This window comes from Hermetia illucens, chromosome 6 (genome assembly GCF_905115235.1).
Source record: "Hermetia illucens chromosome 6, iHerIll2.2.curated.20191125, whole genome shotgun sequence".
NCBI lineage: Eukaryota > Metazoa > Arthropoda > Insecta > Diptera > Stratiomyidae > Hermetia > Hermetia illucens.
In genome coordinates, this window is record NC_051854.1 from 79,869,633 (window position 1) to 79,896,953 (window position 27,321).

The following is a 27,321-nucleotide window of genomic DNA, read 5'->3' on the forward strand; positions in this document are numbered from 1 at the left end:
GAGAGTGATCCTGTTGCTTTTATCTGGCCTCACACATTGCTCAGGGTCAGCCTAATCAGTCTTACCAATTTCATTGGGATACCGAATTCTCTCATAGTCGTGTACAGTTTTATCCTGGCAATGCTGTCATTAGCGGCTTTAAAATCGATGAAGAAATAGTGCACCTGATGTCCATATTCCAACAGTTTTCCCATCGTTTGTCGCAGAGAAAAAGTCTGATCTGTTGCTGATTTGCCAGGAGTGAAGCCTCTTTGGAATGGGTCAATGATGTTCTGGACGCATGGGACTATCTGGCCTAGCAAGATAGAGGAGAATATCTTATAGATGGTAATCAGCAGCGTGATACTTCAATAATCGCTGCACTGCGTGATATCCCCCTTTTTATGTATGAGAGAGATAATACCTCTTTGCCAGTCGTCAGCATTGATTCGCTGTCCCAATCCTTTGAGCATCAGTTGGTGAACCGCTTGTGTAATTGTCGCTTCCATATTTAACCAATTCGGGTATAATGCCATCGGCTCCTGGCGACTTATGGTTTTTAAGCCGATGAATTGCACGGACTGTTTGTTCTATGCTTGGTGGTGGCAGTATTTGCCCGTCGTTTTTAGTTGGCGGGACTTACAGCAATTCATCAAAATACTCAACTCATCGCTCCAATATGCCCATTCTGCGGAAATCAGATTTCCCTCTTTGTCTCGGCAGGATGAACATCGAAGTCTATAAAACTTCATCCTTCATCCTGGTGGCTTGTTGGTAAAACTTCCGCTCCTGGTGCGGTTGCTCCCTATGGGGTAGGTAGGTAGGTATCAGTGGCCGCTCCGAGGAGCCCAATTAGCGCATTGGTGCGCCGTTTTGATGCCACAAACTCCTAAGACCGTGACTGTTGTTATAGGAACAGGGAAGCAGAGTCCACTTGGCTCGGATCTTCAGAGCGAGCCCGTAGCATTCACGAAGGAAAGCAGCTCTCCTGCAGCTAGAAATCTCTCTGAGGTCCCCAAAGAATGCTTTACCCAGTGTCCGCAGCCTGACTCGAGCCAGAGCTGGGCAATCGCAGAGAAAGTGCATGAGGGTTTCCCTTCCTTCTCCGCAGCTTCGGCAATGCGAGTTGTGGGGTAAGCCGAGCCTAGCGGCATGGTCCCCTATGGGCCAGTGCCCCGTGCAGACCGCCGTAATCTTGAATGCATTTGCACGCGTCTGGCACAGGAGCTCTCGTGATCGGGCTATGTTATAAGCGGGCCAAATTCTCCTTGATTTGGCACAGCTTGTAAGCCTTCGCCATCTCAGGCCCGCGGCTGCTAGGCAGTGCGAGTAGACTCGGCCCCCGACAGCCGCCAGCGGAACACCGACTGTATTCCCCGAGGGGCTGCCAAGAGCAGAGCCTTGCCTGGCCAATCCGTCAGCCCGCTCATTCCCCTCTATGTTCCTATGCCCGGGAACCCAGAGGAGAGTGATCTTGAGCGTGCCGCCCAGATGGTTGAACGTGTCTCTGCACTGCCCCACCAACCGGGAAGATGTCGTCGTTGAGTACAAGGCCTTGATGGCCGCTTGGCTGTCGGTCAGAATGGCTATGTTACGCTTGGGGCTCGAATCACGCTCCAGCCATCGACAGACTTCCAATATCGCCAGTACTTCCGCCTGGAATACACTGGCGAAACTTGGGAGACCATATGACTTGGATACACCGTATGTATTCGAGAAAACCCCCGCGCCGACTCCATAGGCCATCTTTGATCCGTCCGTAAAGAATACCGTGTCGTAGTCTTGCAACACGCCGCCGGTTTTCCACTTTGCCCTGGTTGGAAGGTCCACAGCAAAGTTTCTCGTGAAGTTCAGCTTGCGTGGGACATAGTCCGTGGGGGATGCCCAGATTTCTCGAGGTATTTCATCTAGAATGTTGCTGTGGCCGTAGGACTTCGCTGCCCAGCATCCGGACTCACGTAGTCTGACGGCACTGCACGCTGCAACATATTTGATGTGGAGGTCTAGGGGGAGGAGATGCAGGAGTACATTGAGAGCATCTGCCGGGCAGGACTGCAGAGCCCCCGTAGCACCTGCACACGCGGTTCTCTGAATCATATTAAGCTTCGTTCTATTGTATTTCTTCTTCAAAGCCTGCCACCATACAATAGATCCGTGCGTGAGGATCGGACGCACTACAGCGGTGTACATCCAGAGAACCATCCTCGGCCGGAGACCCCATTTGTTCGCAAAGGTTCTCTTACAGGCATAGAAGGCTATACAGGCCTTCTTAACCCTCAGTTCTATGTTCAACCTCTAATTTAGCTTAGGATCCAGGATTACACCCAGATACTTTACATTAGAGGAAAGAACCAATCTTTGTTCATTCAGCCGTGGTAGATGGAATTCAGGTATCCTTGTCTTGGTAGTGAATAGCATCAGTTGCGTTTTGGTTGGGTTTATGCTAAGTCCGCATCTTGCGGCCCACAGGCACACCTTTCGCAACGCTCCTTCCATGATGTCGCTCATAATGGACAGAAACATCCCTGATACTAATATCACCAAGTCGTCGGCATACGCCACTACCTTCACCCCGCACCTGTCCAATGTACGTAAAATTTTGTCCATTACTATTAACCAGAGCACCGGTGAGATAGCACCACCCTGGGGCGTGCCTCTGTTCACAGATCTGGTCAAGTGGTTGCCTCCCAGATCGGACTGGATTATCCTGGTACTCAGCATGGATATAATCCAATGCGTGAGATACCCCTCCAATCCAATACCGGTCAAGGCTTCCTTGATGGCGTTGGTACTGACGTTGTTGAAAGCTCCTTCTATATCCAAGAAGGCAGCAAGGGTATACTGCTTGTACTGCAGCGACCGCTCAACCGTGCCAATTACCTCGTGGAGGGCGGTTTCTGTGGATTTTCCTTTGAGGTAGGCATGCTGGGACTCGTCGTCCTTAAGTGAATGTCCAGGACGCGTTCTAGGGTCTTTAGCACGAAAGAGGTCAGGCTGATTGGCCGAAAGTCCTTCGCGGACTCATGACCTCGCCTGCCGGCTTTCGGTATGAAAACCACCCATGCGCGCCTCCAGGACGTGTGTGTGGTACGTATCCTAAAGTGATGCAGCTCCGGTAAATCTCAACAAGCCACGGCACAACCCTTTCCTGCTGCTTCTGTAGCATGACTGGCATTATGCCATCTGGGCCTGGAGATTTGTATGCGGAGAAGCTGTTTATAGCCCAGCCGATCCTATCCCCGGTAATTACCGATTTGATAGTCTCGCACAGCTGGGGTTGCCGCAAACCCTCCAAGCGAGGTTCTGACTCACAGTCCTCCTCGCTGGAGGGAAAGTGCGTTTGCACCAGCAGCTCCAAGGTTTCACTAGAAGATTCCGTCCAGGAGCCTTCCGACTTTTTAAGGAAGGATGGACTCTTATGTTCCTTGGACAGAATCTTATTGAGCCTCGCGGATTCACTAGTGCTTTCAATGCTCTGACAATAGTCTAGCCAAGACCGCCTCTTGGCGGTCCTGATGGCCGACTTGTACTTCTTTAGGCAGTCCTTATATGGCTGCTAGTATTTTTGCCTGTAGCAGATGTTGAAGATTTCTCTGGTCAGCTTCCTGAGGCAAGAGAGATCTTCATTCCACAACAGTGGTAGTGTCTTTTTGTTGTACTTAGTAGGACACGAGACTTCAAAGGCGGTATCCAATGCCTTTTCCAAGGCGGCGACTGTTGACTCCAGTTCGTATGACGTGCCAATCTTACCAATTTGCGCAGCGGAGAGTTTGTTCTTAATTACTTGACCAAACTTTCTTCAGTCGATCCTCCTGCGGTCTCTGAAGGGTTTGGAGACCTCTGCGGCGAGATATAGACTGAAAAGTATCCAACTGTGATCTGAGAAGGATCTCTGGTCAGACACCCTCCAATCCTCCACTCTAAGAATCCCACTGTCGGTTATTAGGGTGATATCATGGACCTCCTCCCAACCGTCACAGTTCTCCGAGCAGGGGAAATGAAAGGTTGTTGTACTGCCCCTGTTACACACCGATAGATTTGAAGTAATAATAAAATCAAAGAATGACTCACCTCTTTCGTTGATTTCGGAGCTGCCCCAAAGCGTATGCCTTGCATTTGCGTCGCAGCCTATCAGCAAGTTGGCTTTCTTTGCTGTTATGGTGTTCGTCAGATGTTGTAGTTCTTCTGGCGGAGCTGATCGGTCATGAGCCATGTACGCCGAGGAAATATACACGTTCTCTGTCCCCACCTGCTCTAGCTTGACCACAACTAGGTCACTGGAACTCAGGTCCGGGCACAGGAAAGCGTGCAGACTCTTCCTCGCAAGAATACATGCTCTAGGTCTATCCTGATCAGCGTCTCCTGTGCTGTGGAATTATAAATATTTGCTTTGGAGCCCTTTGATGGTTCGGTCGCTTCCGACCCAGGGCTCCTGTATTAATGCGATGTCGATGTCTTCCTCTAAGAGGAAGACGAGCAGATTAGCCGAGGCGCACTTCGAGTGCTGCAGATTTATCTGCGTTACCCTCAGCATGATCTGCTTGCGTGGGGGGTTTGTCAGCCACCGTCGGACCGTCGATCGTCATCTCCTCCAACAGCTCGTTGGCGGCGTCGATTGGGTCAAGGTCGTCGTCCGGTTTCGCAGAACGGAACACTTTTACTTTGGCATTCCTGACTCCGAACCACACTTTATAATCAGCCTTTTTCAGTGCCTCCAGGCACTCCTCGTTTATGCGGAGTAGTACGGGCTGGCTGTTTATCTGAGGTTCCTCCTCCTTTATAACAACCCAGTCGTCCATGGGAATCCCGGGGTTGTGAAGGCGCAGGAAATGGACGAGCTTGTCCTTCTCCATGTGGATCTTCGGCAACCAGATGCGAGCGACCGGTCTCCTGGGAATCTCGTCGTAAGGGATAATCTTGAGCTTAACGCCCTCCCAGACGTCGCTGATCTTAGCGACACACGAGCCGAGAAAGTCCTTAGAGAACTGGTCCATGCAAGCTATTACGTGGAACCCACGGACCACCTGAGATGAATCAAAGTGGGGAGTGAGTCCCGGGTGCTTGCCTCCGGTCTCCATGAGATGTTCATAGACCATGCCCGACAGCCTAGCCTCCACACTGGTCCACACCTCCAGCGTTAGTTTGCCGCTAGCAGAATTGCCATCCGCCAGCGCCACACGTAAGTGACTCCTGGCCACGTCGCTGAAGGGCTTCGCAGTACGTTGCCCGCCGGCTGACGGTTGCTGTACAATTTCTTCCGTATGTTGCTTGGCGTCTGCGCTCTTGCCCACTCTGCTCCGCTTCTTATCTTGTTCGACCTCGTCTTGAGATCGGTTGCGTTTTAGAGCGATGGGCTTCGCCTACTGTTCGTCAGCCCGGCGTTTGCTGTTGTATTCATCAACAATCGCCTGGTATTTAGCGAAGTCTTTTTCATCCCGCTCGTCGACAGTGCCGGCCTCCTTATTCTTGGCACTCTTGCCGAGAATATGCATGGCCTTCTGGTACTGGCTCTTGAGCAGGACACCCGTGGACCTTCGCTTCTTAGCCTGTTTCCGGCGACCGCCATTCTTGTCGGTTTTCGCTTTCGAGGGATCCCCCGACGCTGAGGGCTTCGGGTCAGGAGTACTATGTCTGGTACTCGCTACACCCAGCTTGACGGCAGTGGGTTCTAGGCTGGAAGCCACTAGTCCGTCTGACGCCTCGCTCCGGGAGGTCCCTGCGGTTGGTTTCAGCATAACGGTGCTACGGCTGGCACCGAGTGTACTGCTCTCGACGGCCACTGTCTCCTGGCTGGAGGCCAGCAGCTCGTCCTCCGATGATGCGCCTGGCATCATCTCCTCCTCTTCTATCGTCGTTTTAGTTTTTTTGTTAATTGAGTCCATGTCTTGGTCCCACGAGTAGTCCGGGAAGAATGTCCACCCTGGCTGGCCCGGACACCAGGGTAAGGGTCTTATTTGAAACTGAAGGTGCCCAAGGTATTCAGAGTTCGCATACTAAAGACCAAGCTCCCCATTGGCCACGCAGCCCTCGGCGTATGCTGTTCCACCTTGGCTTGGAGTCCTATTAGCACCTTCTCCGGTGCAGGGAGGACGATCCCCGGGCTGTTGCTTCAGTCCATCCCTCCGCCTACTTCTACTCCGATCTACTTGCCCCTAACACATGACCAGCAGACAAGCAGATCCTCGTCAGTTGGATGGGCCTACTCCCAGCCCGGCCTTACACACTCTTGGCCCGCCCGAAGACGGTTTCCGCTCCGCTCGACGGAGTTCATGATAAGTCTCTGCGCGAGCCTGCGTTCTTTGAGAATGCAACATTACTCGGTATGCGGCATTCTTCCGTTCCGTTGCTAGCTTACATTCATCGTCAAACCAGCCGTTCCGACTTTTCTTGCGCCTGGAGCCAAGTATGTTTATGGCAGTATCAATGATAATGATCTTCAGGTGGTTGTGAAGATCATTTGTTGATGCTTCATCTCCAGGATATCTGTTGACTGCGGTTATTGCGGCATCCATTTTGCCCTTATAGGTGTTGCGAAGAGCTGTGTTGGGAATGGCTTCAGTATTCACTCTCGCCTGATAGTCAGATAGTAGGTGGTGTCGTATTTCGAGCTATAAGTTCTGACATTCATCAGAGCTAAGAGATGACGGCGTTCAATCAACACGTGGTCAATTTGGTTGAAAGTGGTCCCGTCTGGAGAGGCCCACGTATGTTTGTGAACCACTTTCCGCACAAACCAGGTACTTCCAACAACCATTTCGTGCGATACTGCTAATTGAATAATCCACAGTCAGTTATCATTGATATTCTGATGCCTACTCCGAGCACATAGTTTACTAAATGGCCGCTATAATATAAGGTGTAGCGGTTCTTTCCCAGGAAACCGGTCCCTGTCCATCGCATCTCTTGCAACGCCGTTATATCAGCCTTATATTGGGACAGGATATCGGCTAGCGGCTCAGCAGCATTCAGTCTGTACAGGGAGCCCACGTTCCATCAGAAAATGCGCAAATCGTTACTCCATTGCAATTTCCGGGTTCCTCGTTTTAAAATCCATCCTGCCCGAGGGTCCTTCCGTAGCTTCGTAATATCGGTTTTCCGTGTAGGGTTACCCAACCCCAACCTGGAGGGACAGTTCATGCCTTTTGTGCCTTAATTCTTCTCGTCTGCAGTTTTTCATGAAGAAAGAACTCCCAGCGATCACCACGTGGAAGTGGAGATAGGGTTGGGTAGTAGAGCTGTTGATGTTCGTTCAGGAGGCGTTTCCCAAGTTTTATGCTCCATCGTGAGTACCAATCCACGTTTCGCCCTGGGATATAGACTACCCTTCGATCGCATATCACACGCACTTTTCATATTTGTTGAGATGGTAGGAACCTCGACATATCTTTTTCCAACGAATACAGTCACGTGGGGTATCAACTGAAAGGACTCGATTTCGACTTCCTCAGTTCTAATAGTGATATATTTCGAGTGGACGGCTTAACACATTTACCCACAATAAAGTCAACTTTTTGTAAATCATGAAACCAAATTAAAGACACAATCCACAAAACGGTATCTGTAGCCATCAGGGTCACCAAGCCAGGTAAGCGGTACATAAACCGTGATATTTGGCTTTGGAATGACGAGGTTCAAATGCAGCTCCGTGATAGGAAATACCTCTACCACCAATTTCTCCACGATAAAACGCTCACTAATTGACAAATTTAAAAAAATGCAAATCGGGAAACAAAGAAAGCAGCCGCTGTCACCGGAGCGGTCCATTACAAAGATCTTTACGATCAACTGGACACTCGAAATGGCGAGAGAGATCTGTATCGACTTGCCAAAAGTCAACATGAACGCACACAGGATATTAAACACGAAACGTTACCAGGGGTATACTGGTACCATGGGAACCAAGATAGCCCCTGAATTCACATAGTTCAGGTTAACTCCTGTTATATGTGTATTCAGGAAAAGAGATAAATAGAGTATAGTTGGAGTTATTCCACTATGCTAAATCCTACCTGATCTCTCTTGGTGACAGGTCCCGCGATAGGCCGACCACGAAAATGCATACAATGTCGTTACAAACATGATGATCGGATTGAGTCACAAGCCTCGGACGAACCGACCCCGCTTGTGAACGGGACAAAGGCTGAAGAAAAAGAAGAAGATGTGTGTTCACCTCGTTTGTTTGCGGTTGGGCCCCTAGTTGCGTTCAAGCGAACAGAGACCTTCGGGTCTCAGTGTGGTATTGCGTTTCAACACGGGTGCTGTACTCCTTAGATCGGTAAAGAATTTGGAAGGTCTGGCATCTGCCAGTATGAACGCTGAGCCATGCACTCGGTATAGACTGGTACCGTCGTAGCTTGCCGCGGCGGGGCTCTGATTGTGGTCACAAAATCAATCCGTGTCTTTAGAAGAACGTGGGATTAAGTCCACGAGACAGGTACTCACGTTAAGCCCGGTGACGTAGCTGTCAGCGCAACTGAAGTCAAGGAAGCAATAAAATGAATGAAATCAGGAAAGGCCACAGGACCTGACGACATCGCATCTGAGCTCTAGAAAGCAAAAGGCTGGGGCCTAACACTATGGCTCAGTGATATGGGGATGATGACGTCATACACGTTGTAGAATGCACGAAGTTCACAACAAATGGCAAAGTTTCACCCTATAAAACTTTGTTAATATCATTTGAATTTTCTTCAAACTTGACGAAATTGTGCCTTATGTAGTCCTTTATGGAAATGATAAATTTTACAGTTCTAACAGAAATTTAAGGGAGTTCCGGCTAAATGTCTAAAATATTCTAATATGCTATTATTAACTTTATTTGCGCAAATATCGGAACGGAATGTCTTTCGAGGCCTAGATTTCGTTTAGATACACCACTGTGATTTTTTTTTCAGATTTTTCGGTTGGAAAGGGTTTGAGAACGAGACCTGTTACATTTTTTGGTGCTCATATTTTGAGCCTTCAGTCCCCTAGGTTTCGCCCGATATGAAATGTGGGGTCGTTTCGAAAAGTACTAATTGAGCCCTTTCTCTCCCTTGATACCCCACACGACTACATTATGTGAAAAAAAGCAACACCCTCCATTCACATGTATGAGGAGCCCCTTAAACTTAACACAAAATGGCACCACTGCTGGTATATATAAAGGGAACATCAGACCACACACTTACACGAATTTTCGTGACAACCATTCCGGCCGTTTCCGAATAAATCAGGTGTGACAGACAGACAGCATTCGTCTTCTCGGGAATGATGCCAATTGACATCTTGACAACCGAAATGATGAACATTTATAACACCAGGTCCATCTCTCTCTTATCATAGGTGAAAAAAGCTGAATGGTAGAGATTCATAAACAGATGGTAACAGCGATGGGACCAGCCAGAAAAAGGTCGCTGGACTTATAGGTTGGTCCCCTCCATCGGGGAGTGGCTGGAGTGAAAACATGGTGAGATCAATCCTCACCCAGTTTCTCACTGGCCATGGAGGATACCGTCAATACCTGTACAAGTTTAAATTGGACACCTCACCTAATTGTCCAAACTGCGACGGGGTCCCAGAGTGCCCAGCGCACGTATTCTACCAATGTCCTAAGTTCGTGGAAGAAAGGAGGAACCTAGAGGAAACTCTAAGTGAAGTGCTATCAGCGTAAAATTTTGTCCGGAGAATGGTTGCTTGCCAGGAAGACTGGGATGCGATCAATTCCATGATCCATGATCCAGGATAAACTGCGAAAAGCAGAAGAAGTGAGGAAGGCGCGGGAAGACGGAAGGAGGCCTAGCTAAAGTAAGCTAACTCCGCTCCGTGATGTGTTACCTAAAGGTGGTTCCACGGGGTAAAGGGGGAATCGGGGGTGGTTTTAGTGGATAAAAATCCCACATTCTGGCGTGCTCAGGACAAAATCTTTTGAAGTTTCCACCTCTTTAAAAAAAACAAAAAAGACAAACAGACAGACATCGAATCGATGCTAATAATGCACAAAACATTAAAAAAGGTAGTCCAGTAGAGTGTTCAAATTACCGTCTGATCCGGTTGAGATAAAGGTGAATCAAGCCTGATTTGTTAAAAACTGAGGAACTACTGACGCAATACACGCTGGCCAGTTACTCATGGTAAAACACCGTGAGAAGCATCGCCCTCTTTACATTGTATTTCTGGATCTACAAATACGAGTTCGTCTAGTATGCTCTACGATAACACTTAATGCCAGAAGAACTCGTGCGCTGGGTGCAACTCTCCACGATCCCAACAGTAAAGTTCGAAGTGTGGATGTATCTAAACCGCTTCGTGTCTCTGTTGGTGTTCATCAAGGAAGTGTCCTCTCACCATCGATCTTTGTTCTTGTTATGGACGCCGTCACACGGGACATTCAACGTCCAGCGGCCTATACACTGCTTTATGCAAATGATGTTTTCGTAGCGTCTAATAGTAAAAATGATCTCGAGGAACTTGTCCAAAAATGGAATGATCGCCTCACGCAACACGGTCTCACATTGGATCTAAATAAAATTAAATTTTTGACTATCAATCCCTATGAAACAAGAACAACCACCATCAATGGCAGTGACCTGCCAGGAACTAAGCGATTTAAATATCTCTGGTCAATGCTATCAGCCATTGAAGAACTGCGTTGTGAAACTACTTCGCGTTCTACATCTAGTGTTCTTTGTGTCCTACGTATCAACAAACGTCTCAAATCTAAAATTTTTCCGCAAATGTCATCCGTCCTGTCGTTTTCTATGGTTCTGAGTCTTGGCTGACTATAAAACGCAATGCGGTAATGGAGACGAAAATATTGTGTTAAATTAGTGGCGTGACATGTTTTGATCACATCCGAAATGCAGATATCCGCGATCGACATGGAGTTGCACCGATCGTGGGGAAATTTCGAGAGAGGCGTCTTCGGTGGTATGGTCACGTAATTCGCGCTCACAAGAAGTAACTTACCAACATTGGTCTGAACATCGAAGTCGATGGTAAGCGGCCAAAAGGTCGACCGAAACAACAGTGGTTTGATACGCTGGATAGGGATTTGAAAGCCTTCTTGGGTAGTTTAGGGAGTTTAAGACAAATTCCTAGGAGCTCAATCTAGTTCAAGATCTAGTTAACTCTAAGAGGTGGATCTAAAGCGATAAAAATGTTGCATGGTACAATAATAATAGAGTATCGAATCAAACGATTGATACCCACGTAAAGTAGACCTCCAACTACGGTACCAATATCAGGTTCAGGAAACTTCTCCTGAGTTATGATGAATTGCTCATTAAAAATTTCTACCCTAGCATCTGAACTCCCCACTAATACATCAAAATTGCATTACTTCTAAGTCTGAAAGTTACAACCCTGTCTACAATCAGCCATCATGCAAAAAGGTCATTTTCCTACAACCTTGAGAGACCATCTGTTAGATCGAAGCTCTCCATAAGTATTATACGCCCACAAACTAAGCTCCCTTATTCGAGTTCATTCAGTAGACAAGACAGATTTTAGGGCACACGTTGCCTTACAACCTGTGTAAAGGGAAAACTTGCAACCACCCCAACTTCCAGCTAAATCCGCACTCTCTGAAAACAACATTTACAAGCTTATGACGAAAAACTTTATCGCGTGTTTAATGCAATTTGGCCAACCAACTAGGGAGACATGAGACATGAAAAAACCGCAATAACTGCAAGCTGTTTCCGTTTTAACCAAATTACAGCTTAATAGCACAACCCACCCCCAGGATCCTCCTCTCGTACAACCTAACAGTCTACGTTACAACTGGTTGGTCCTTGCTTCATTGAAGGTCATTAATTACACTGAAATTTATACGAAGTACATTCCGGGGTAGTAGAATTGTTGCAGGCAATAACGCAACTCGAGAAGCTGCTGCGGTTATGGTTCGCACGCCTCCCCCACTGCTCTCGAGGTCGTCTGGTTGCCCTCCCTGCCGGGATTCGAATTAAACAATAAATTGCTTGGCTTCAAGGAACTCAAACAAAACCCCTAAATCATTAGAGCTGATTTTTGAAAATAGCCCCGGAAGTTTATTCGGAACTCGTTATTCGTAGTTTTTAATCCGCTGAACCGATGCACAAAACGAAACGGAAATATTGTAGCAGGGAAAATAGTTTTCATGCAATTACGAGCAACAAACTTTTCGTAACTGGAAAATGAAATATGATAAATGTAAAATTCGTTAATGAAGTTGCAAACTTTTAATGGAAAAGTAAACCAGAATGAGTTGTGAATTCAATCTAGGAAAACAACAGAATGCTTTTCCGGTAATTGTCAGAAAATTTCCAACGTATCTGGGAACATCAAAAATAGATACATTTCGTACTGAATATTTCATTGTTTCCATTAAGCTTAATTATCAATGTAGAGATTTAGATATTTCTCTTATCTTCTAAGTCAATTAGTGTAGCATTCGTAATCCTCACATTCATAATCAGAGCATATAAAAATTTTCCCCAGCAATATCGCATACAATACAAACCGAACTAAATGAATTTCCGCGTTCTTTTTTAAACCCTTCACCCCTTAGATCACCTGTGATGGTAACGATGGGTGCTCTTCCCAGACTGTGTTAAACTCCTACCAAAAAGTGTCCCCTCCTCTAAATTAACAGTCTCCATGAACGCATTGTATTCATTAGCGGATTGCAAAACCTAAATCGTAGTCCAAATTTTATCTGAAAGCTATTTCTCTACTCCTTTCCATTCCTTCAGGGCTCGAACTCGAGACGACAAGATCGAGAGGCTGGTGCTCAATCAAGTCAACCATTACACCGTCATGGAATATCATCAACATTAACGGCGCAACAACCGGTATTCAGTCCAGGCCTGCCTTATTAAGGAACTCCAGACATCCCGGTTTTGCGCCGAGGTCCACCGATTCGATACCTCTAAAAGCAGTCTGGCGTCCTGACCTACGCCATCGCTCCATCTCAGGCAGGGTCCGCCTCGTCTTCTTTTCCTACCATAGATATTGCCCTTATAGACTTTTCGGGCTGGATCATCCTCATCCATACGTATTATCCACTTTATCCACACTTGATGGTCATGCTATCGCTCATAGATTCCGTCGTTATGTAGGCAATCCTCATGTTGGGGGTCGTTCTTCCCATGATATCAATATCGTCAGCATAGGCCGGTAGTTGGGTGGACTTAAAGAGGATCGTACCTCTTGCATTTACCTCAGCATTACGGATCCCTTTCTCCAGGCCCAGGTTAAAGAGGACGCATGATAGGGCATCCCCTTGTCGTAGACCCTTGTTGATGTTGAATGGTCTTGAGAGTCCTGCTGCTTTTATCTGACCTCGCACATTGGTGAGGGTCAGATAAAAGCCTAGTCAGTCTTATCAATTTCGTCTGGATACGGAATTCTCTCGGGGCCGTGTACAGTTTTACCCTGGCTGTGCTGTGATAGGTGGGTTTAAAGTCGATGAAAAGATGGTGCAACTAGTGTTCATATTCCCACAGTTTTTCCATCCCTTGCCGCAGAGATAAAGTCTGATTTGCTGCGGATTTGCCTGGAGTTAAGCCTCTTTGGTATGGGCCAATGATGTTCTGTGCGTATGGGGCTATCCGGCCTAGCAAGATAGAGGAGAATATCTTATAGATGGTACTCAGCAACGTAAGACCTCTATAATTGCTGCACCCTTTTTATCTATGGGACAGATAATGCCTCGTTGCCAGTCTTCAGGCATTGATTCGCTGTCCCAGACCTTAAGCACAAGTTGATGAACCCCTTGGTGTAATTGGTCGCCTCCATATTTTACCAATTCGGCTGTAATTCCATCGGCTCCTGACGACTTATGGTTTTTAAGCCGATGAATTGCACGGACTGTGTGAACCGTCATGAAATATCATCAACATTAATCCAACGCTAGATTCACGTACACACAATAAGCAAAACTGAAGTCCGAACACCGTCGTACGAAATACATAAGTGCCCAGAAAAGGGGTAAAAGGAGTGGTATGTGTTTTGTTTTTTACAAGAAGGTAACAGACAGTTTGTTGGATACAATGCAAAGAAGATTAATGACAAAGTAAAACTCCTACTGGGGACGAAAAGCAAAAGAAATTCTATTTTCGTAAGCAACAAATCCGGAGCCAAAAAATCCTAATAATGACATTAAAAATTTTAAAAAATTACTAGTTAATGCTCCAAATGGAGACGCAAGATTTTTGCTTTGGCCAATTAGCCACCTCTCCATTCCAAAAGGCCTCCCCTGGCAGCTAAATAACTTTTTAAATTAAAGGAAAGACATCCCAAAACCTATCATTTCATAGTTCCAAACCCGGATGCTGAAAATGGTCTCTCCTCAATCTATAAGTCGTTCCGCAGCTTGTTTGCTACCGTAATCCCCAATGTTATTCCCACAACCTCTAATAAGATTCAGATTATCCGGTCGCATGATTTAGGGGCCACCTGTGACAGAGCCCAGGTGACGATTACGTGTGACAGGGCGGTGGAGGGCCTCAAATCAAGAGGTTTTCTGGTCCTGGCGTCTGATGTTGCGTTCATAGGTGGTGGGTCTGCCGGTGCGGTGGTTGGTCCGGATGGGACGCAAGTCTCACGTTTTTCCTTAGATGTCAGTTTAGGTTTTGGGGCTAAACTTTTTGCCGTGCTTCAGGCCATCAAAGTGACTTTCAGGATAGGAAAAGAGAAGGTTGCTATCATTACAGACTCTCTCCATACTTGCGCATTACTCGAATAAAATACACCATCGCATCACCTTGTTGGCAAAATACATACACTTGCTTCTGGCCCCCTTTTTAAGTCTCCAAAAGTTCTATAGTGCCCGTCGAGCACGGGCACCCACGAAATGAACTCGCCCATGTAAAGGCCCGTAAGGCTCTGGGTTCTAGTCCCACAAGTTTGGTCGAGCTCTCCTACAAAGAGTGGGTGGATGACTTTTTGACGATATCAATTGCCGAAGGGCCATTTCTCTCTAGTTAGTTTAGTTTAGTTTACTGGGGGGAGCCACAACTCCGAGCACTCAGGCCATTGTTACGCCCATTGTACTATCTTCGTAAATCGCCTGCTCAATAGCTTCCCGCCTACGGCGTTCGCAGGCTTTAGTGAATCTGAGAACATTCTCCAGAGACAGAGAGTGTGCAGATTCTTCATTGAAGAAAACCTTGCCAAGGTGTGTTCGTCTGAGATCTGAGGAGGCCGGGCAGCTGCATAAAAAGTGCAGGGCCGTCTCCTCCTCACATTGGCTGCACATAGCCGAAACCACCACCCCAATCTTTTCCATATGGTAGGGTTTTCATGTCCCACTTATTAAGGGACAACAAAAATGCAGTCTAGTGACCCGGGGTTCTTTCACAAAGATTTTCGCCTGCCGGCAAGAGTCTAAATTTCTCCACTCGGCTGCGTGAATCTTCGCAATTTTACCCTTCAGAGTAGACTTGACAATGGATGGTCGGATTCCAAAAGCTGGTTCTGACCCTCCCCCTCGGCGAGCCAGCCTGTCAGCCTCCTAACTACCAGCGATGTTAGAGTGCCCCGGCACTCACATCAAGAGTGTTTCATACAGTCGGTCTGGCTTGATATGTCGTTGTTATTTAGTGCTGATAATGCCGCCCGACTGTCGGAACAGATTCGAATGGTGCGACCTCTCCTATATCTCCGCTTGGAATGTGGTCATCATTTTTCCGAGCGGTCGGGCCAGTTCTATAATTGGATTCCCCGAGAACGCCCCTGCACCCTCGATGACTGACCCGTGGGTGAAGATTATTAGGTCTGTAATCTGAAAAGACTCATGGCCACTTGTCGACCGTTCTTCTCTTTCGGTGATTACGACAGTGTATGTCTTTTCAAAGACGAATATGTAAACCATATGACCGGGCGGCATCAGAACTACCGGATGTTTGTGAAGGAATTTCCAGATACACGCATGACCGTGTGATTGGCCACTTTTCCACGCTCCAATGATATCGAGTTCATATGCGTCATTGGCTGCTTTCCGTTTCACCTGCAAGTGAATGGGGGATAGATTTAGAATAGCTACAAGTGCCGCAGTCGGCGTAGTACTCATTGCTCCAGTAATACTTAGGCAACCAAGCCTCTGAATCTGCCTTAACAGCTTCCTACTGTTAGCAAAGTTCAGTCTCGGCTACCAGACGATGCATGCATCCATCAAAATGGGTTTTATTATGGATGTATACATCCAGTGTATCCGTTTTGGTGAAAGTTCCCAGATCTTATCTATCGCACTCCTACAGCACCAGAGCAATCTGCAGGATTTCTGATACTTTTCCTGGATATGGTGCTTCCACGTTAACTTGGAGTCGAAATGTACTCTTAAATACTTGACGGTTTGTGCCAGCTGGATTTCCGCCCCTGATTAGGTGGACAATGTATAGCTGCCCTTTGCGGGAGACTTGTTTACTTAATCCCGATAGACCCAGATAGACCATATCGTACGGGCACTATTCCCTGTACATTCTGTACGGTTTGACAACAGTATCGTGGAAGGGGCCAAGGATTGCCTATTTCAATATAAAAAAAAAGTTAGAAGAAGCACTCCTCTCTATAAAAACAAGAAGAAGCCAGAAACCGATGGAATTCCGGCAAAATTATACAAACTGGTGTTTTAACATCAACCAAACCTACTACTCTGCACAGTCAACGCTTGCCTAAAAGAGGGCATTTTTCCTGAGCTGCCACCTGCATACCGGCCACTTTTTATACTTGACACAGCCGGGAAAGTGCTCGAAAAGTCCATTAGGAGTAGACTCACAGAAGCGACACGTACTACTGGAGATGGATCCTCACGACAGTTCGGCTTTAGAGCGGGGAGATCCACAATAGATGCTGTCATGCAATTCGTGGATGGGGTTCATCAAGCGAAGGCACCCAGCCACCGTGCTCGACGGATGGTACTCCTCGTAAAGCTTGATGTCAGAAATACCTTTAATTCTGTAAGATGGAAAGGTATTCTAGGCATACTAGACAATATATTCCACACGCCGGACTATCTCTTACGGATATTGGGGGATTATCTGGGAAACCACTCCCTGTTCTATAAGACGCTAGAGGGTCAGAGGAGGATGAAGATAACGTTGGGTGCAGCCCAGAGATCCATCCTACGGTCATACCTCTGGAAAACTTCTAAAGATAGTCTCCTAAGACTAGACTTGCCAAAAAAGTCGAGGCTGGTGTGTTACGCAGATGATGCTGCGGCACTTGTTACCGGACGCAAAGCAAACATGGCTTATTTATGCAACGAGTAAACGGATTGATGACTGCTCATGGTTTTAGCCTTACGCTAGAAAAATAGAAGTGCCCTGATTAAAAAAAGAAACCCTACCCTATATCCTATATCAATCGCCGAGGCGTCAGTCGAGTCAAAACCAATGGTTAGAATTGGCGTTGGACTGAAGGATAAACTTTTTCAATCAAATCTAAATAGCAGCGAACAAGCGTACAGCCTGGGGTTTCGGATGGCGGGGAGGTGAGATAGGATTCGTCAACAACTTTATTAAAACACAGGAAAGCTCTCTTCAGATAACATTGTGGGGGAGATTCTAAGGAATGATGAAAGTGAAGCCGCGTTGGGCATTACATTCGGGTTCTCCCTGTTGCAAAGAAAATAGAGCTCGAGCGGTGGAGGGACCGGATGACAGAGGACTCATTGAACTAACAGTTCCCTTCCTCCTCTCCCCTCCTATTGGTGAAAGGAATTCCCCGGTCTGACTTTTAGCCGACAGAGCGGGAGGGCTACCCCGAAGTAATGTGTCAAACGGCTCCAGGCTAGTTCTCTGATGACGGGGAGGCTTTTACTTGGTAGTCCGGAGTGTACCGTTACAAGTATCCAACACTCTGTATGCGAACGCATTCACCTACCTTACACAAAAAAACTTAAACTATGACCATTGAATAGGAAAGAGGTATTGGACACTACGCATCCATTGATAAATGTTAGTCTGCACTTAATGTGCTGTTGTTGTTTTCTCAACTACCCAGCCAGGCCGTTCTTTAATTTCCAAATGATAGGAAGGTGACCCCTTTTTGAAATTGTAAACATAAATCATAAAGATTGAATTGGACTACCCAACTCTTTTTTGCATGGCCGATTAGGGTTACCTGCCACTTTCCACGGTTTATACATCTATATTAGACTAATAGGGCTATTGGTTGCTGCACGCAAACCATTCGTTGAAGAAAAAACTTGATCTTTATATTTTATGTTATCTAAATCTTCTACAGAAAGAATAAAAACATTAAAATCTAAATTTCAGGTAGCGTTATGTGATAACTTAGAACTACCATTTCGAGATGAATCCTTTGATGCAGTCCTCTCTTTGGCGGTTGTCCATCACTTCGCAACAACTGAACGACGGGTTGGAGCCATTCGAGAGCTAGCACGAATTCTTCGGATTGGTGGTCGCGTTGTGATCAGTGTATGGGCTCTAGAACAAAAGCATCGTCGTTTTGAATCCCAAGATGTTTTGATTCCTTGGCAACCGCCAAAAAATCGAAACTATAATTACTCAGATGATGACGATGACGATGAATACCTGCCCCCATACCACGCCTACACAGAGGACTCAACAAACTCAAGCCGATCAGCCGGAGATGGAGACAGTTCAAGCCTATCTTCTTCATCGCCAGGAGAATCTTGTTACAGTTTTGTGAGGAGAGCGATTCAGGTAAAACCCCGTCTCCAAATATTGCCATTTACTTCGCAATAAATGGTACGATAGATGTGAACGTACGTCTTTGGTTATTATTACAGAAACTTGCCGGTGGCCGCAAGCAGCCATGGTTTCTTGACTCATGGAACTCTAAGGACACGAAGAATAATAGCAGCTTAGAATACGAAGATGCCAAAGATCTGCCAATTGAACTTAGACGTTTGGAGGATTTTGAAGACTTTCCTGAACCACCACTTTCAGCTGGATTGAAATCAAGAAGTCTTGGTAGTATTTTAAATCCACCACCACGTCAAATAGTCCGTTCACGTTCAAGTGTACCAAGTTTAGGTGCTCAAATGCCTGAACCAAAGCCACCACCACCACCAACAGTGCAACATTTTGTACCTTCAAACTCACAAGCCGTCTACCATTCGAATTCGCTCCATCAGCAGCAATGTCAGCAAGCCAACTCAACACACAATTCATCAACATCTTTGGCAGCTATGTTTCAGCATCAGGACTCCACCCAGTCAGAGCGATCCTCATTAGCAGCGTCCGCTACATCCACAACATCACATGCAGGACGTCGTCCAAAATTGGTGAAGCAAAAACAATCACTATGTGATGAAGACTCTCAACAACTGCCAGATAATCCACTTCATACAAACATTGGTAACATTAGTTCTAGCGGTAATCTTAATCATAGCATGGAGAACCCCAAGGTCTCCAGTAGTAGTAAATTTAGTAAAATTGACTCAAAGATTTTTCTACGTAAGCAAAGCTCCTTGAATGAAGAACTCATGGCTGAAAATCGACTGCGAGAAAAGGAACGTGTCCGTAAACGTATACAAAAGCAAATGTCCCTGAATGAAGCGTTCCTCTGCAGATCGATGTTTAGTAAGCGCCTGCAGGTTATCCGGGAGGGATTTACCACCAAACTGAAAACATCAACTGGCAATTTGGAGCGGGCAACGAAGAACGGATTCGTGAAAATTATTCAGAATATCAAGAATAGTCAATTCTCAGCCCGAGATGCCAGCTCCGGTCCTGGTGGTGACAATTCTCATCGTCAACATTGTCATATGCATCACCATCAACACCGTTCCCATCACCACCAATGGTCATCCCAATCATCCACTGGCAGTCAAAACGGACGACTCACGACCCCGTGTACAGGATGCTGCAACTGTTCAAATACGCCATTGGCAAGTAATTGTACTAACAACCCCAACTGTAATAATAATAATAACATTAATGGTGCCGAGGACCAAAAACCACGTCGGCATTCGCGTGAGAGTGGTTCAGATTCGTCGAAAGACAGTAGTTTGCAGAGCGACACAAGTGTTGAGTCTGAAGATAGTTTCGCGTCGGTTATTTTCATTCCAAGGCCTGAAGTGAGTAATAACCCATCACAGCAGCAACATCAGCAACAATGTTCTCAAAACTCTAATAGTAATTGTAGTATTGATGCGAATAGTATTAAAAATAACTCTAATAATTGTAAGTCTACTAGTAGTCCACATAAAATACCATCAGTGCCAACATCGCCAATGATCATGCCATGTCCACCTACTCCAGCTCATTCACCAGCAGCCACATCATCAACATCAGCACTCCCTTCATCAACGACAATAACGACGAATCCATTCGACTCATCAACAGCAACAACAAGCACAACAACTAACTCATTGCTTTCATCAATCAACAATTTCTCATCGACACACAGAGCCGCGTCTGGGCTGAATGCAACAATACAGGGAAGCGGCAGTAGATCAGCATCATCAGCGCCAACAGCAAGTCGGTTCATCTTTGATGAAGACCACATTCAGCAGCATCAGAGGCAACAGTGCCAGCAATCCCCACAAACAGCCAACTCAGAATCAAAGGGGTCTAAACTGCAACAATATCCAACTCAGAAATTGTCGAAAATCACCAGACAAATCATCAAAGACCTACCACCAATCCCGAAATTCCGGAAAGCCCAGTCTCTGCAGCAGCCAAATAAGGTTGCATTTCCAATAGTCCGGCGACTCTCTGCTGCACCATTAGTGCCAAAATTGATGTCATTAGAAATTTTCAATCCAGAAACTGATGATTTAGATAGCGATTCAAGTGAGCCATCGTCGCCTGATTCAATAGATAGTGTAATTAGCGCATTAAAGCCAAGCGGAGGAAGTAGCAGTGAACCCATCACACAACCCCAACTGCACCAGCAAGAACTGGAGAAGATAAGGCAAGAGCAATTGCAGCAGAATCAGCCCTGTGGGATTTCAAACCCTCGAGTTTTCGATCAACTTCCACTCGGCGAGAAACTGATGCAACCTGATGAATCTTGCCGTCAGCATTTGGTGGATTTCGCAGAAAAGCTTAGTGCTCAGTTACTGAAGGAACTGGACGATAGCTGTGAAAATCGACCTTCTTCATTCGACGAAGACGATGCCTTTTGCGTTGATAGGAACGATGACAGTGAATGCGCCACGTTGTTGTCCGAGAAAGTTAAGTCGTATGAAAAGCTGAAATCAAACAATCCTTTCCTAAAAAATCCCTTAGACACCGTGGACTCTAGCATGAAACGGGAGGAGCTTCGCGAGCGGCGTCTCATGCTAGCTAATTTGACAAGATCATCATCGCCCACAAGCCATTCATCGACATCCTCATCCGCATCGTCCCTTTCCATTAAATCCCAATCAAGTAAAGCAAAAAGTTCATCATCCTATTCTGAAGTATATGAAGATGCCGCGCATAGTAGACGATTCAAATTCCTTCGAAACTTCACCAACGATCGTCAACACCCCCACTACCCGAACAACATGAACGACACCACTTATCTTCTCTCAAGAGAGGATGATGAGGAGGACGAGAACAGCTATCGATCAAATGACTTCGAAGGTGACGCTGAAATTGAACATGATGTCATCATGGAAGAGGACGAGGATCAAGAAGATGACGAAGCTGCCCAATACGCAATCGCTGGCGACCTGAAAATGGCAGATGGAAGCATAGACAACAAGGAGAGAGAATATGATGAAACCGACACATCACCCCATTCACCCTGCGAATTGCCGCTCGATGAACGACCCAATGGCTCTTGGGGTCATTCTAATAGCACAAACTCATTGGATAGCCCCTCCCAGAGTGGCGGGTCAACCACTCATCATCGCTACTATCATGTGTTCCGCGAAGGAGAATTAGACGCATTAATCAACCATCACGTCGCTAGCCTGCACATTGTTTCATCATACTATGAGCGAGCTTCTTGGTGTGTTGTTGCTGAGAAGGTTCAAGTGTGGACAATTTGAGGGTATGGAAAACCGTTTGTTATGTGGTTAATATGGTGTTGAAACAGTGGCAAGTCATGCATGTATGTTGAGACGCTATTAGAAATGGAATAGACGACAATCATTTATAAATATTAGCTAAGCAATTTTGTGCTGCTTAAAAAGATATTCAGAAGACAAAACAGTCAAAACAATTTGAATACAAATATTAACACTTACTTGGACAGATCTTTTAGGTATATCGGGCCTACCAAATTGAGCGGGAAAACCTGTAGTCACCAAGTTGCTGGTGTTTGTCGGTGTCCAGCCAAAAGTTGTTGACCTTGAAATAGGATGGTTAGAACATTCGACTAATTACTAGTAAGGCAGCAGCATTCGAATACAAACGGCCTAATTAGCTCTGGTTTGAACTGGAAGATTTATGTTAGATATATGTATGAAGACCTGGTTGCCCCAGCAAAGTAATCACGCATCATAGCCTTTACGTGACGCAGATTCTTCATAATCAATCAAGGCTCTCTGCTGCCCATGTTGGTGTCATATCCCATAGCGCCATCAACCGTTGCGTCCTCTCATTTCTTGTAATCGGTTCTTTTGTTCTCTACTTTTAAACATTTGTTTCTGGACACCACCCTTGAATAGCTGTAGGGACATATCGCTTCAACGAAACTTACAGACCAGCACTACCAGTTCCAGGCAATGTGCTTCAACTCCCCTCACGATTTTCCGAAAAGCTTTCACTCTTCCTCCACTGTTGGGTGCCAGACATTTTTAGTGTAAGTCATCACTACATGGCATCACTCACAATGGGCTTATCACCCTTTTTCAATGTGTGACCTATCTACTATCACTTCCGCCGTTTGATCAATGTGTCTACTGTCATCTGACCGGTACGTCTGAGAAATTTTTCATTTGTCGATGACACAAAGTAGACACGCGTTGATGAAAGTTTGCAGCTTAGAGCTTTCAAGTAACAGAGGCGGTAACTTTCCCTGGACACATGACATTCTTTGTTGTCCTTAGTTATCCCCTTAGTTAAATGATCTGGTCTACATATAAAAAAAACTGTATTTGCCAAGGTGATGTTTTATGAAGGCAGTTTCCCGGACCCGTTTGTCCCATGTGTTTGAACTGACTCATTGCCTCGACTCCTACAGCCCTTGGTTCACCTCCATTACACAGAGCATAAATCAGACTATAACATCCACGTCATCCGCGCTTAACATCAGTTGTGGGAATTTAGCCCTCCTAACGACGTACATGAGCAACTAGATTGGAGATTAAAGGAACGCAACCATTCACAAAAAAAACTTCGCTAAGAAAAGTTTCCGAGTCATAGTAGGAAAACCCACTAGATACTGCAGCCTAAATGATCCCCTGTACTGCGGAAGCTAGAAATGTCTACGGACAACATTTACCGATTCTGTGAGGAGAGTGACGAAACCTCCACACATATTCTGGGGCAGTGTCAAGCACTTGTGCAAAGTAGGTTAAGGAACCTGGGTGAATACTTGATACCAGATGCCACATTGAAGTAGGGAAGATACCACCGGCAAATTTTACCTAATACTAGCACTAGATACCAAGCATTTGCGCTAACATGAACTTAGGTACTTAAACATGTATAAGTGCTCTGATGGTGGCGGCCGCTGGTAGGTTAAATGGAGAATCCGTCGTTCCCTGCAACACCGAACACGTTTGTAGAATAGTGTATTTCCGCCTGGATTGAACCTTACTGTGTTAGAGTTCCAGGATATCACGGGAACCCTTGGGAGATTTAGGTACAATACCTATAGTTGACAATATTATGGAGACTACAACCACCCTCTCGAGACGCGAAATTACAATTATTATTAATTAACTAACAATGCCGCGGTGCAGTGAGCTGATCCACCGTTTCCTGAAAATCACACATAAATCCCTCCGTCTCAGCAAAGAGCTCTTAACCATCGGTTCCACAAATGCAAATCGACAAATAGCTACCAAAGACAATTCACGCGTTTACCGGGCATTGCCTTCGACTTTCATTCATGAGTACATTTTTAGTCTGACTTCACGCCACTCAGAAGATTGAAAGATCGATTCTTCAAATCAATTGGGATCAGTACACAATCTGCCTTACAAACATCCTCACGCCAGGGACTGCTTTTTGCTATAAAAATAAGTGCATAGCGAGTCGACTTGGCCGTGATGTTGCGCCGCAACGTCGAATACGCCCCTGACTCCGGTGCCACAAGGCTGGTTCATCCACTCCATGGCAGAATTCGGATGATGCATTTAGACATTGTACATAGTTCGTATCTGCCGCTCGACGAATTCTCTCAAAGGGCCATCCCAGTTCCTATGGTAGATAACCTCCGGTGAGGCTTCGTGGGAAGAGCCATTTCAAATGAGTCCATTGCAGGCTCGGGTCTGATCGTCCTCTTCGAATACGTGGAAACGGCACTCCTCAACAACTTAACTAGTTTGAATGAAATGAGCAGATCCAATATGATGCGAGTGGCTGTCTCAACTCATCATAGAGCCCCATCGTGTTCTCAGAGGAGAGTGATTGGATTAGACCTAGTTTCAGGGTCTCAGCTGTTTCGATTTGGCAGTTAATCCTATATATTTAATTTCCCGGTTGATCCTTCTCGTGTCGTGGGTCCGGAGAATTGCATCTATCGTTATCTACCAGAGCGCCTCTGGTCAAGCGATTTTTGTCCTTAAGTGAACGTCCAGGGTCTTGAACACGAAGGAAGCGAGGCTAATTGACTGAAAGTTCTTCGCAGACTCATGGCGGCGTCTGCCCATTTTCTATATAAAAACCACGCATTCACGTCTCCAGAAATGCGGCTTCAATAAAACTTGTAAAGTCATTTCAAAATCCTTTATTGCTGTTTTTGAAGCATGATTGGCACTATGTTGACCAGGCAAGGAAATTTTAGTCCAAAGAAACTGTTTATAACCCAGCTTTTATCCTTGGTGATTGCCGATGCAATACTCTCAAATCACTGGGTGGGAAGCTACCAGGGAAGTGCGTCCCGACAAGCAACTCTAGTGTTTCACTAGAAAATTCCCTCCACGAGCCCTCCAGCTTTCTAACAAAAAATGAGCTCTTATATTCTTTGGTCAGAATCTTACTGTGTCTCACAGATTCGCTGATGCTTTCGATGTTATGACAGTAATCCAGGCAGGACCGTTTCCTAGCAGCCTTCATGGGCGTCTTATACTATTTGCGCCTGTAGCAGATGTTGTAAACCTCCATGATCAGCTTGCTGAGATTGGTCGAATCTCCATTTTACCATGGTGTCAATATTTTTTTACTGTAATTTAGAGGCACAATACTCTAAAGGTAGTTTCAACTGCCTTCTCCAACGCCCCGATCTTTGATTCCAGTTCATCTGTCGCGCCAATGTTTCCATTAGGAATATTGGAAAGTTCATCATTAGTAACTTAACCAAAGTTCCCCCACTGGATCCTCCTGAGGTCTCTGAAAGGGTAGTATGCCTTCAACTGTGATCCGAGAACGATCTCTTATGAGATACTTTCCAGTTCTCCATCCTGGAAATCGGATTGTCGATCAGTAGGGTGATAACATGGACCTTTTGCTCCCCGAACTGGGTAGATGGAGGGTTGGTGTATTGCTCTTTTAATTCACCGACAGGTTGGTAAAGGGTAAAGTCGACGAGAGACTCTTCAATTTCGTTGATTTCTGAACTGTGTCAAATCCTATATCTTCCATTGGCATAGTTGTCTACAAACAAGCTGACATAACTAAATGTTGGTTAACCCTTTTTCTCCTGTTTTGCATAGCAACTTGTTGTCTTTCGTGTTTCATACAGACAGGTCTTCTACACTATGGCGCACCCCGCATATCTAGGCATATGAACAGGGGAAGAGGCAAAGCTTCTGAGTACTCAGGCCCTAATGGTAAATTGTACTCGATTTGACCGTATGACAAAACATCCCGGATTCACTTATGTATGAAATGAAGCTTGATGTGGTGCTAGCCGCGGCAGCTGCAATACATCAGCACACAAAATCTGATGTCTGGCGCGTCCATACGCGGGGAATTCACATACAAAATGTTCCGTGATTCCCGCTTCCTCGTTACAGAATGAAATCACCTTTGAAAAATTCCTATTTTGAACATATACCCAGCTAGTGAATTATGTTCAGTCAGTATGCCCACAATACTCCTGCAAGTCTTCCCGCTTTCAACAGGATAGACTTCGGCGTATATTTGTTTGGTTCTGACTGGAAAAATTTGGTGTAGCACCATTAAGGCTTTACCACCTATCATTATGCGAAACGTGTTCTCAGTTTTTGATAGCAGCATTAGCCGATGCTGACACCTCAATTGCTGGTTCCAGTCCAGGCACGGGGGAAATTGAACTCTTTTTGAATAAGGCATCCGAGTTCCATTTTCCTCCACACCAGCGTGACTAGGTACCCAGAGTGGCTCCACCGTATTGAATCTACATTTCTGAACGATTTTTCAAGTGATCAAAAGACTGGTCAACGCCCTCAATGCAACTTGATTATCGCCCACAGATTGCGGTATGCCTGCTTTTCAACCGCTCGTCAATCACCCACGTTTCCTAGCTTCAGCCTACTTCAGCCTGAAAGACCGTTGAATTTTGTCCCAAAAGAAAAGCGTATTTCTCGATTTTATTTGAGAGGTAGATTTGTGCTCCAGAATCCTGCTCAGCTTTAAGCGATCAGTGTAGAAGTCAGTATATCCTTTCTGATTCGTCCCAGTTTTTTCTACGTTTCAAAATAACTTCGTATCTTCTACTAAATAGATATATAGGAATCCGTGAATCAGAAGGCATTAGAAATACTGGATTCAGTTCTCCCAATAACTCTTCATATGTTCTATTCCCCTCCCGCCCCTCTCAACTCAATTGTTTCTCCATAGATCTAATCGAATTAGTCTATGAGCTGCTCTCATTGCCGTGCTCTGAATAAACAAATCCAAAGGCTGCAAATTGAATAATGCATATATCCACATTACTATCTGAGGTCTAACCCCCCATTTCGAGGCAAAGGTCCGCCTGCACAGGCCATAAACTATGAGAGCTCGTTTCATCTTTACCTGTACATGTTCATTCCAAAGAAGCTTCTTGTCTGAAACAACTCCCGAATTTTCACTTTTTCGGAGAGTTGAAAGGTTGTACTCCACATCTCTGGAAGGCAATGAAATAATACCATTGTGGTTTTATTTAGATTTACTGAAAGTTCATGCCTGAGACACCAACTGTCAATCAAATCAGCGGCACGTTGTATATTTCTCCACACTGTTCCGACCAACAGCAAGCAAAGCCACATCATTCGCGTAGGCTTGTGTGTGTATTATTAGATTTTGCAGTTCGCATAGTATTGAGTCGATCAACATATTCCACAGAAGTGGCGATAGCAAACCAATTTGAGGGCAGCTTTTCGTT

General features: G+C 45.8%; 1 protein-coding gene across 1 annotated transcript in view; it reads left to right on the forward strand.

Annotated features, from left to right (window-relative positions):
* The window catches only part of LOC119660192 (probable serine/threonine-protein kinase DDB_G0282963), a 69,368-nt gene extending 46,908 nt beyond the window's left edge, over positions 1 to 22,460 (forward strand). The window contains 2 exon segments of the mRNA XM_038068612.1: positions 18,219 to 18,629; positions 18,716 to 22,460. Coding sequence (XP_037924540.1) covers positions 18,219 to 18,629; positions 18,716 to 21,913 — 3,609 coding nt within the window. The 3' untranslated portion in view covers positions 21,914 to 22,460.
* Positions 22,461 to 27,321: the final 4,861 nt, after the last annotated feature.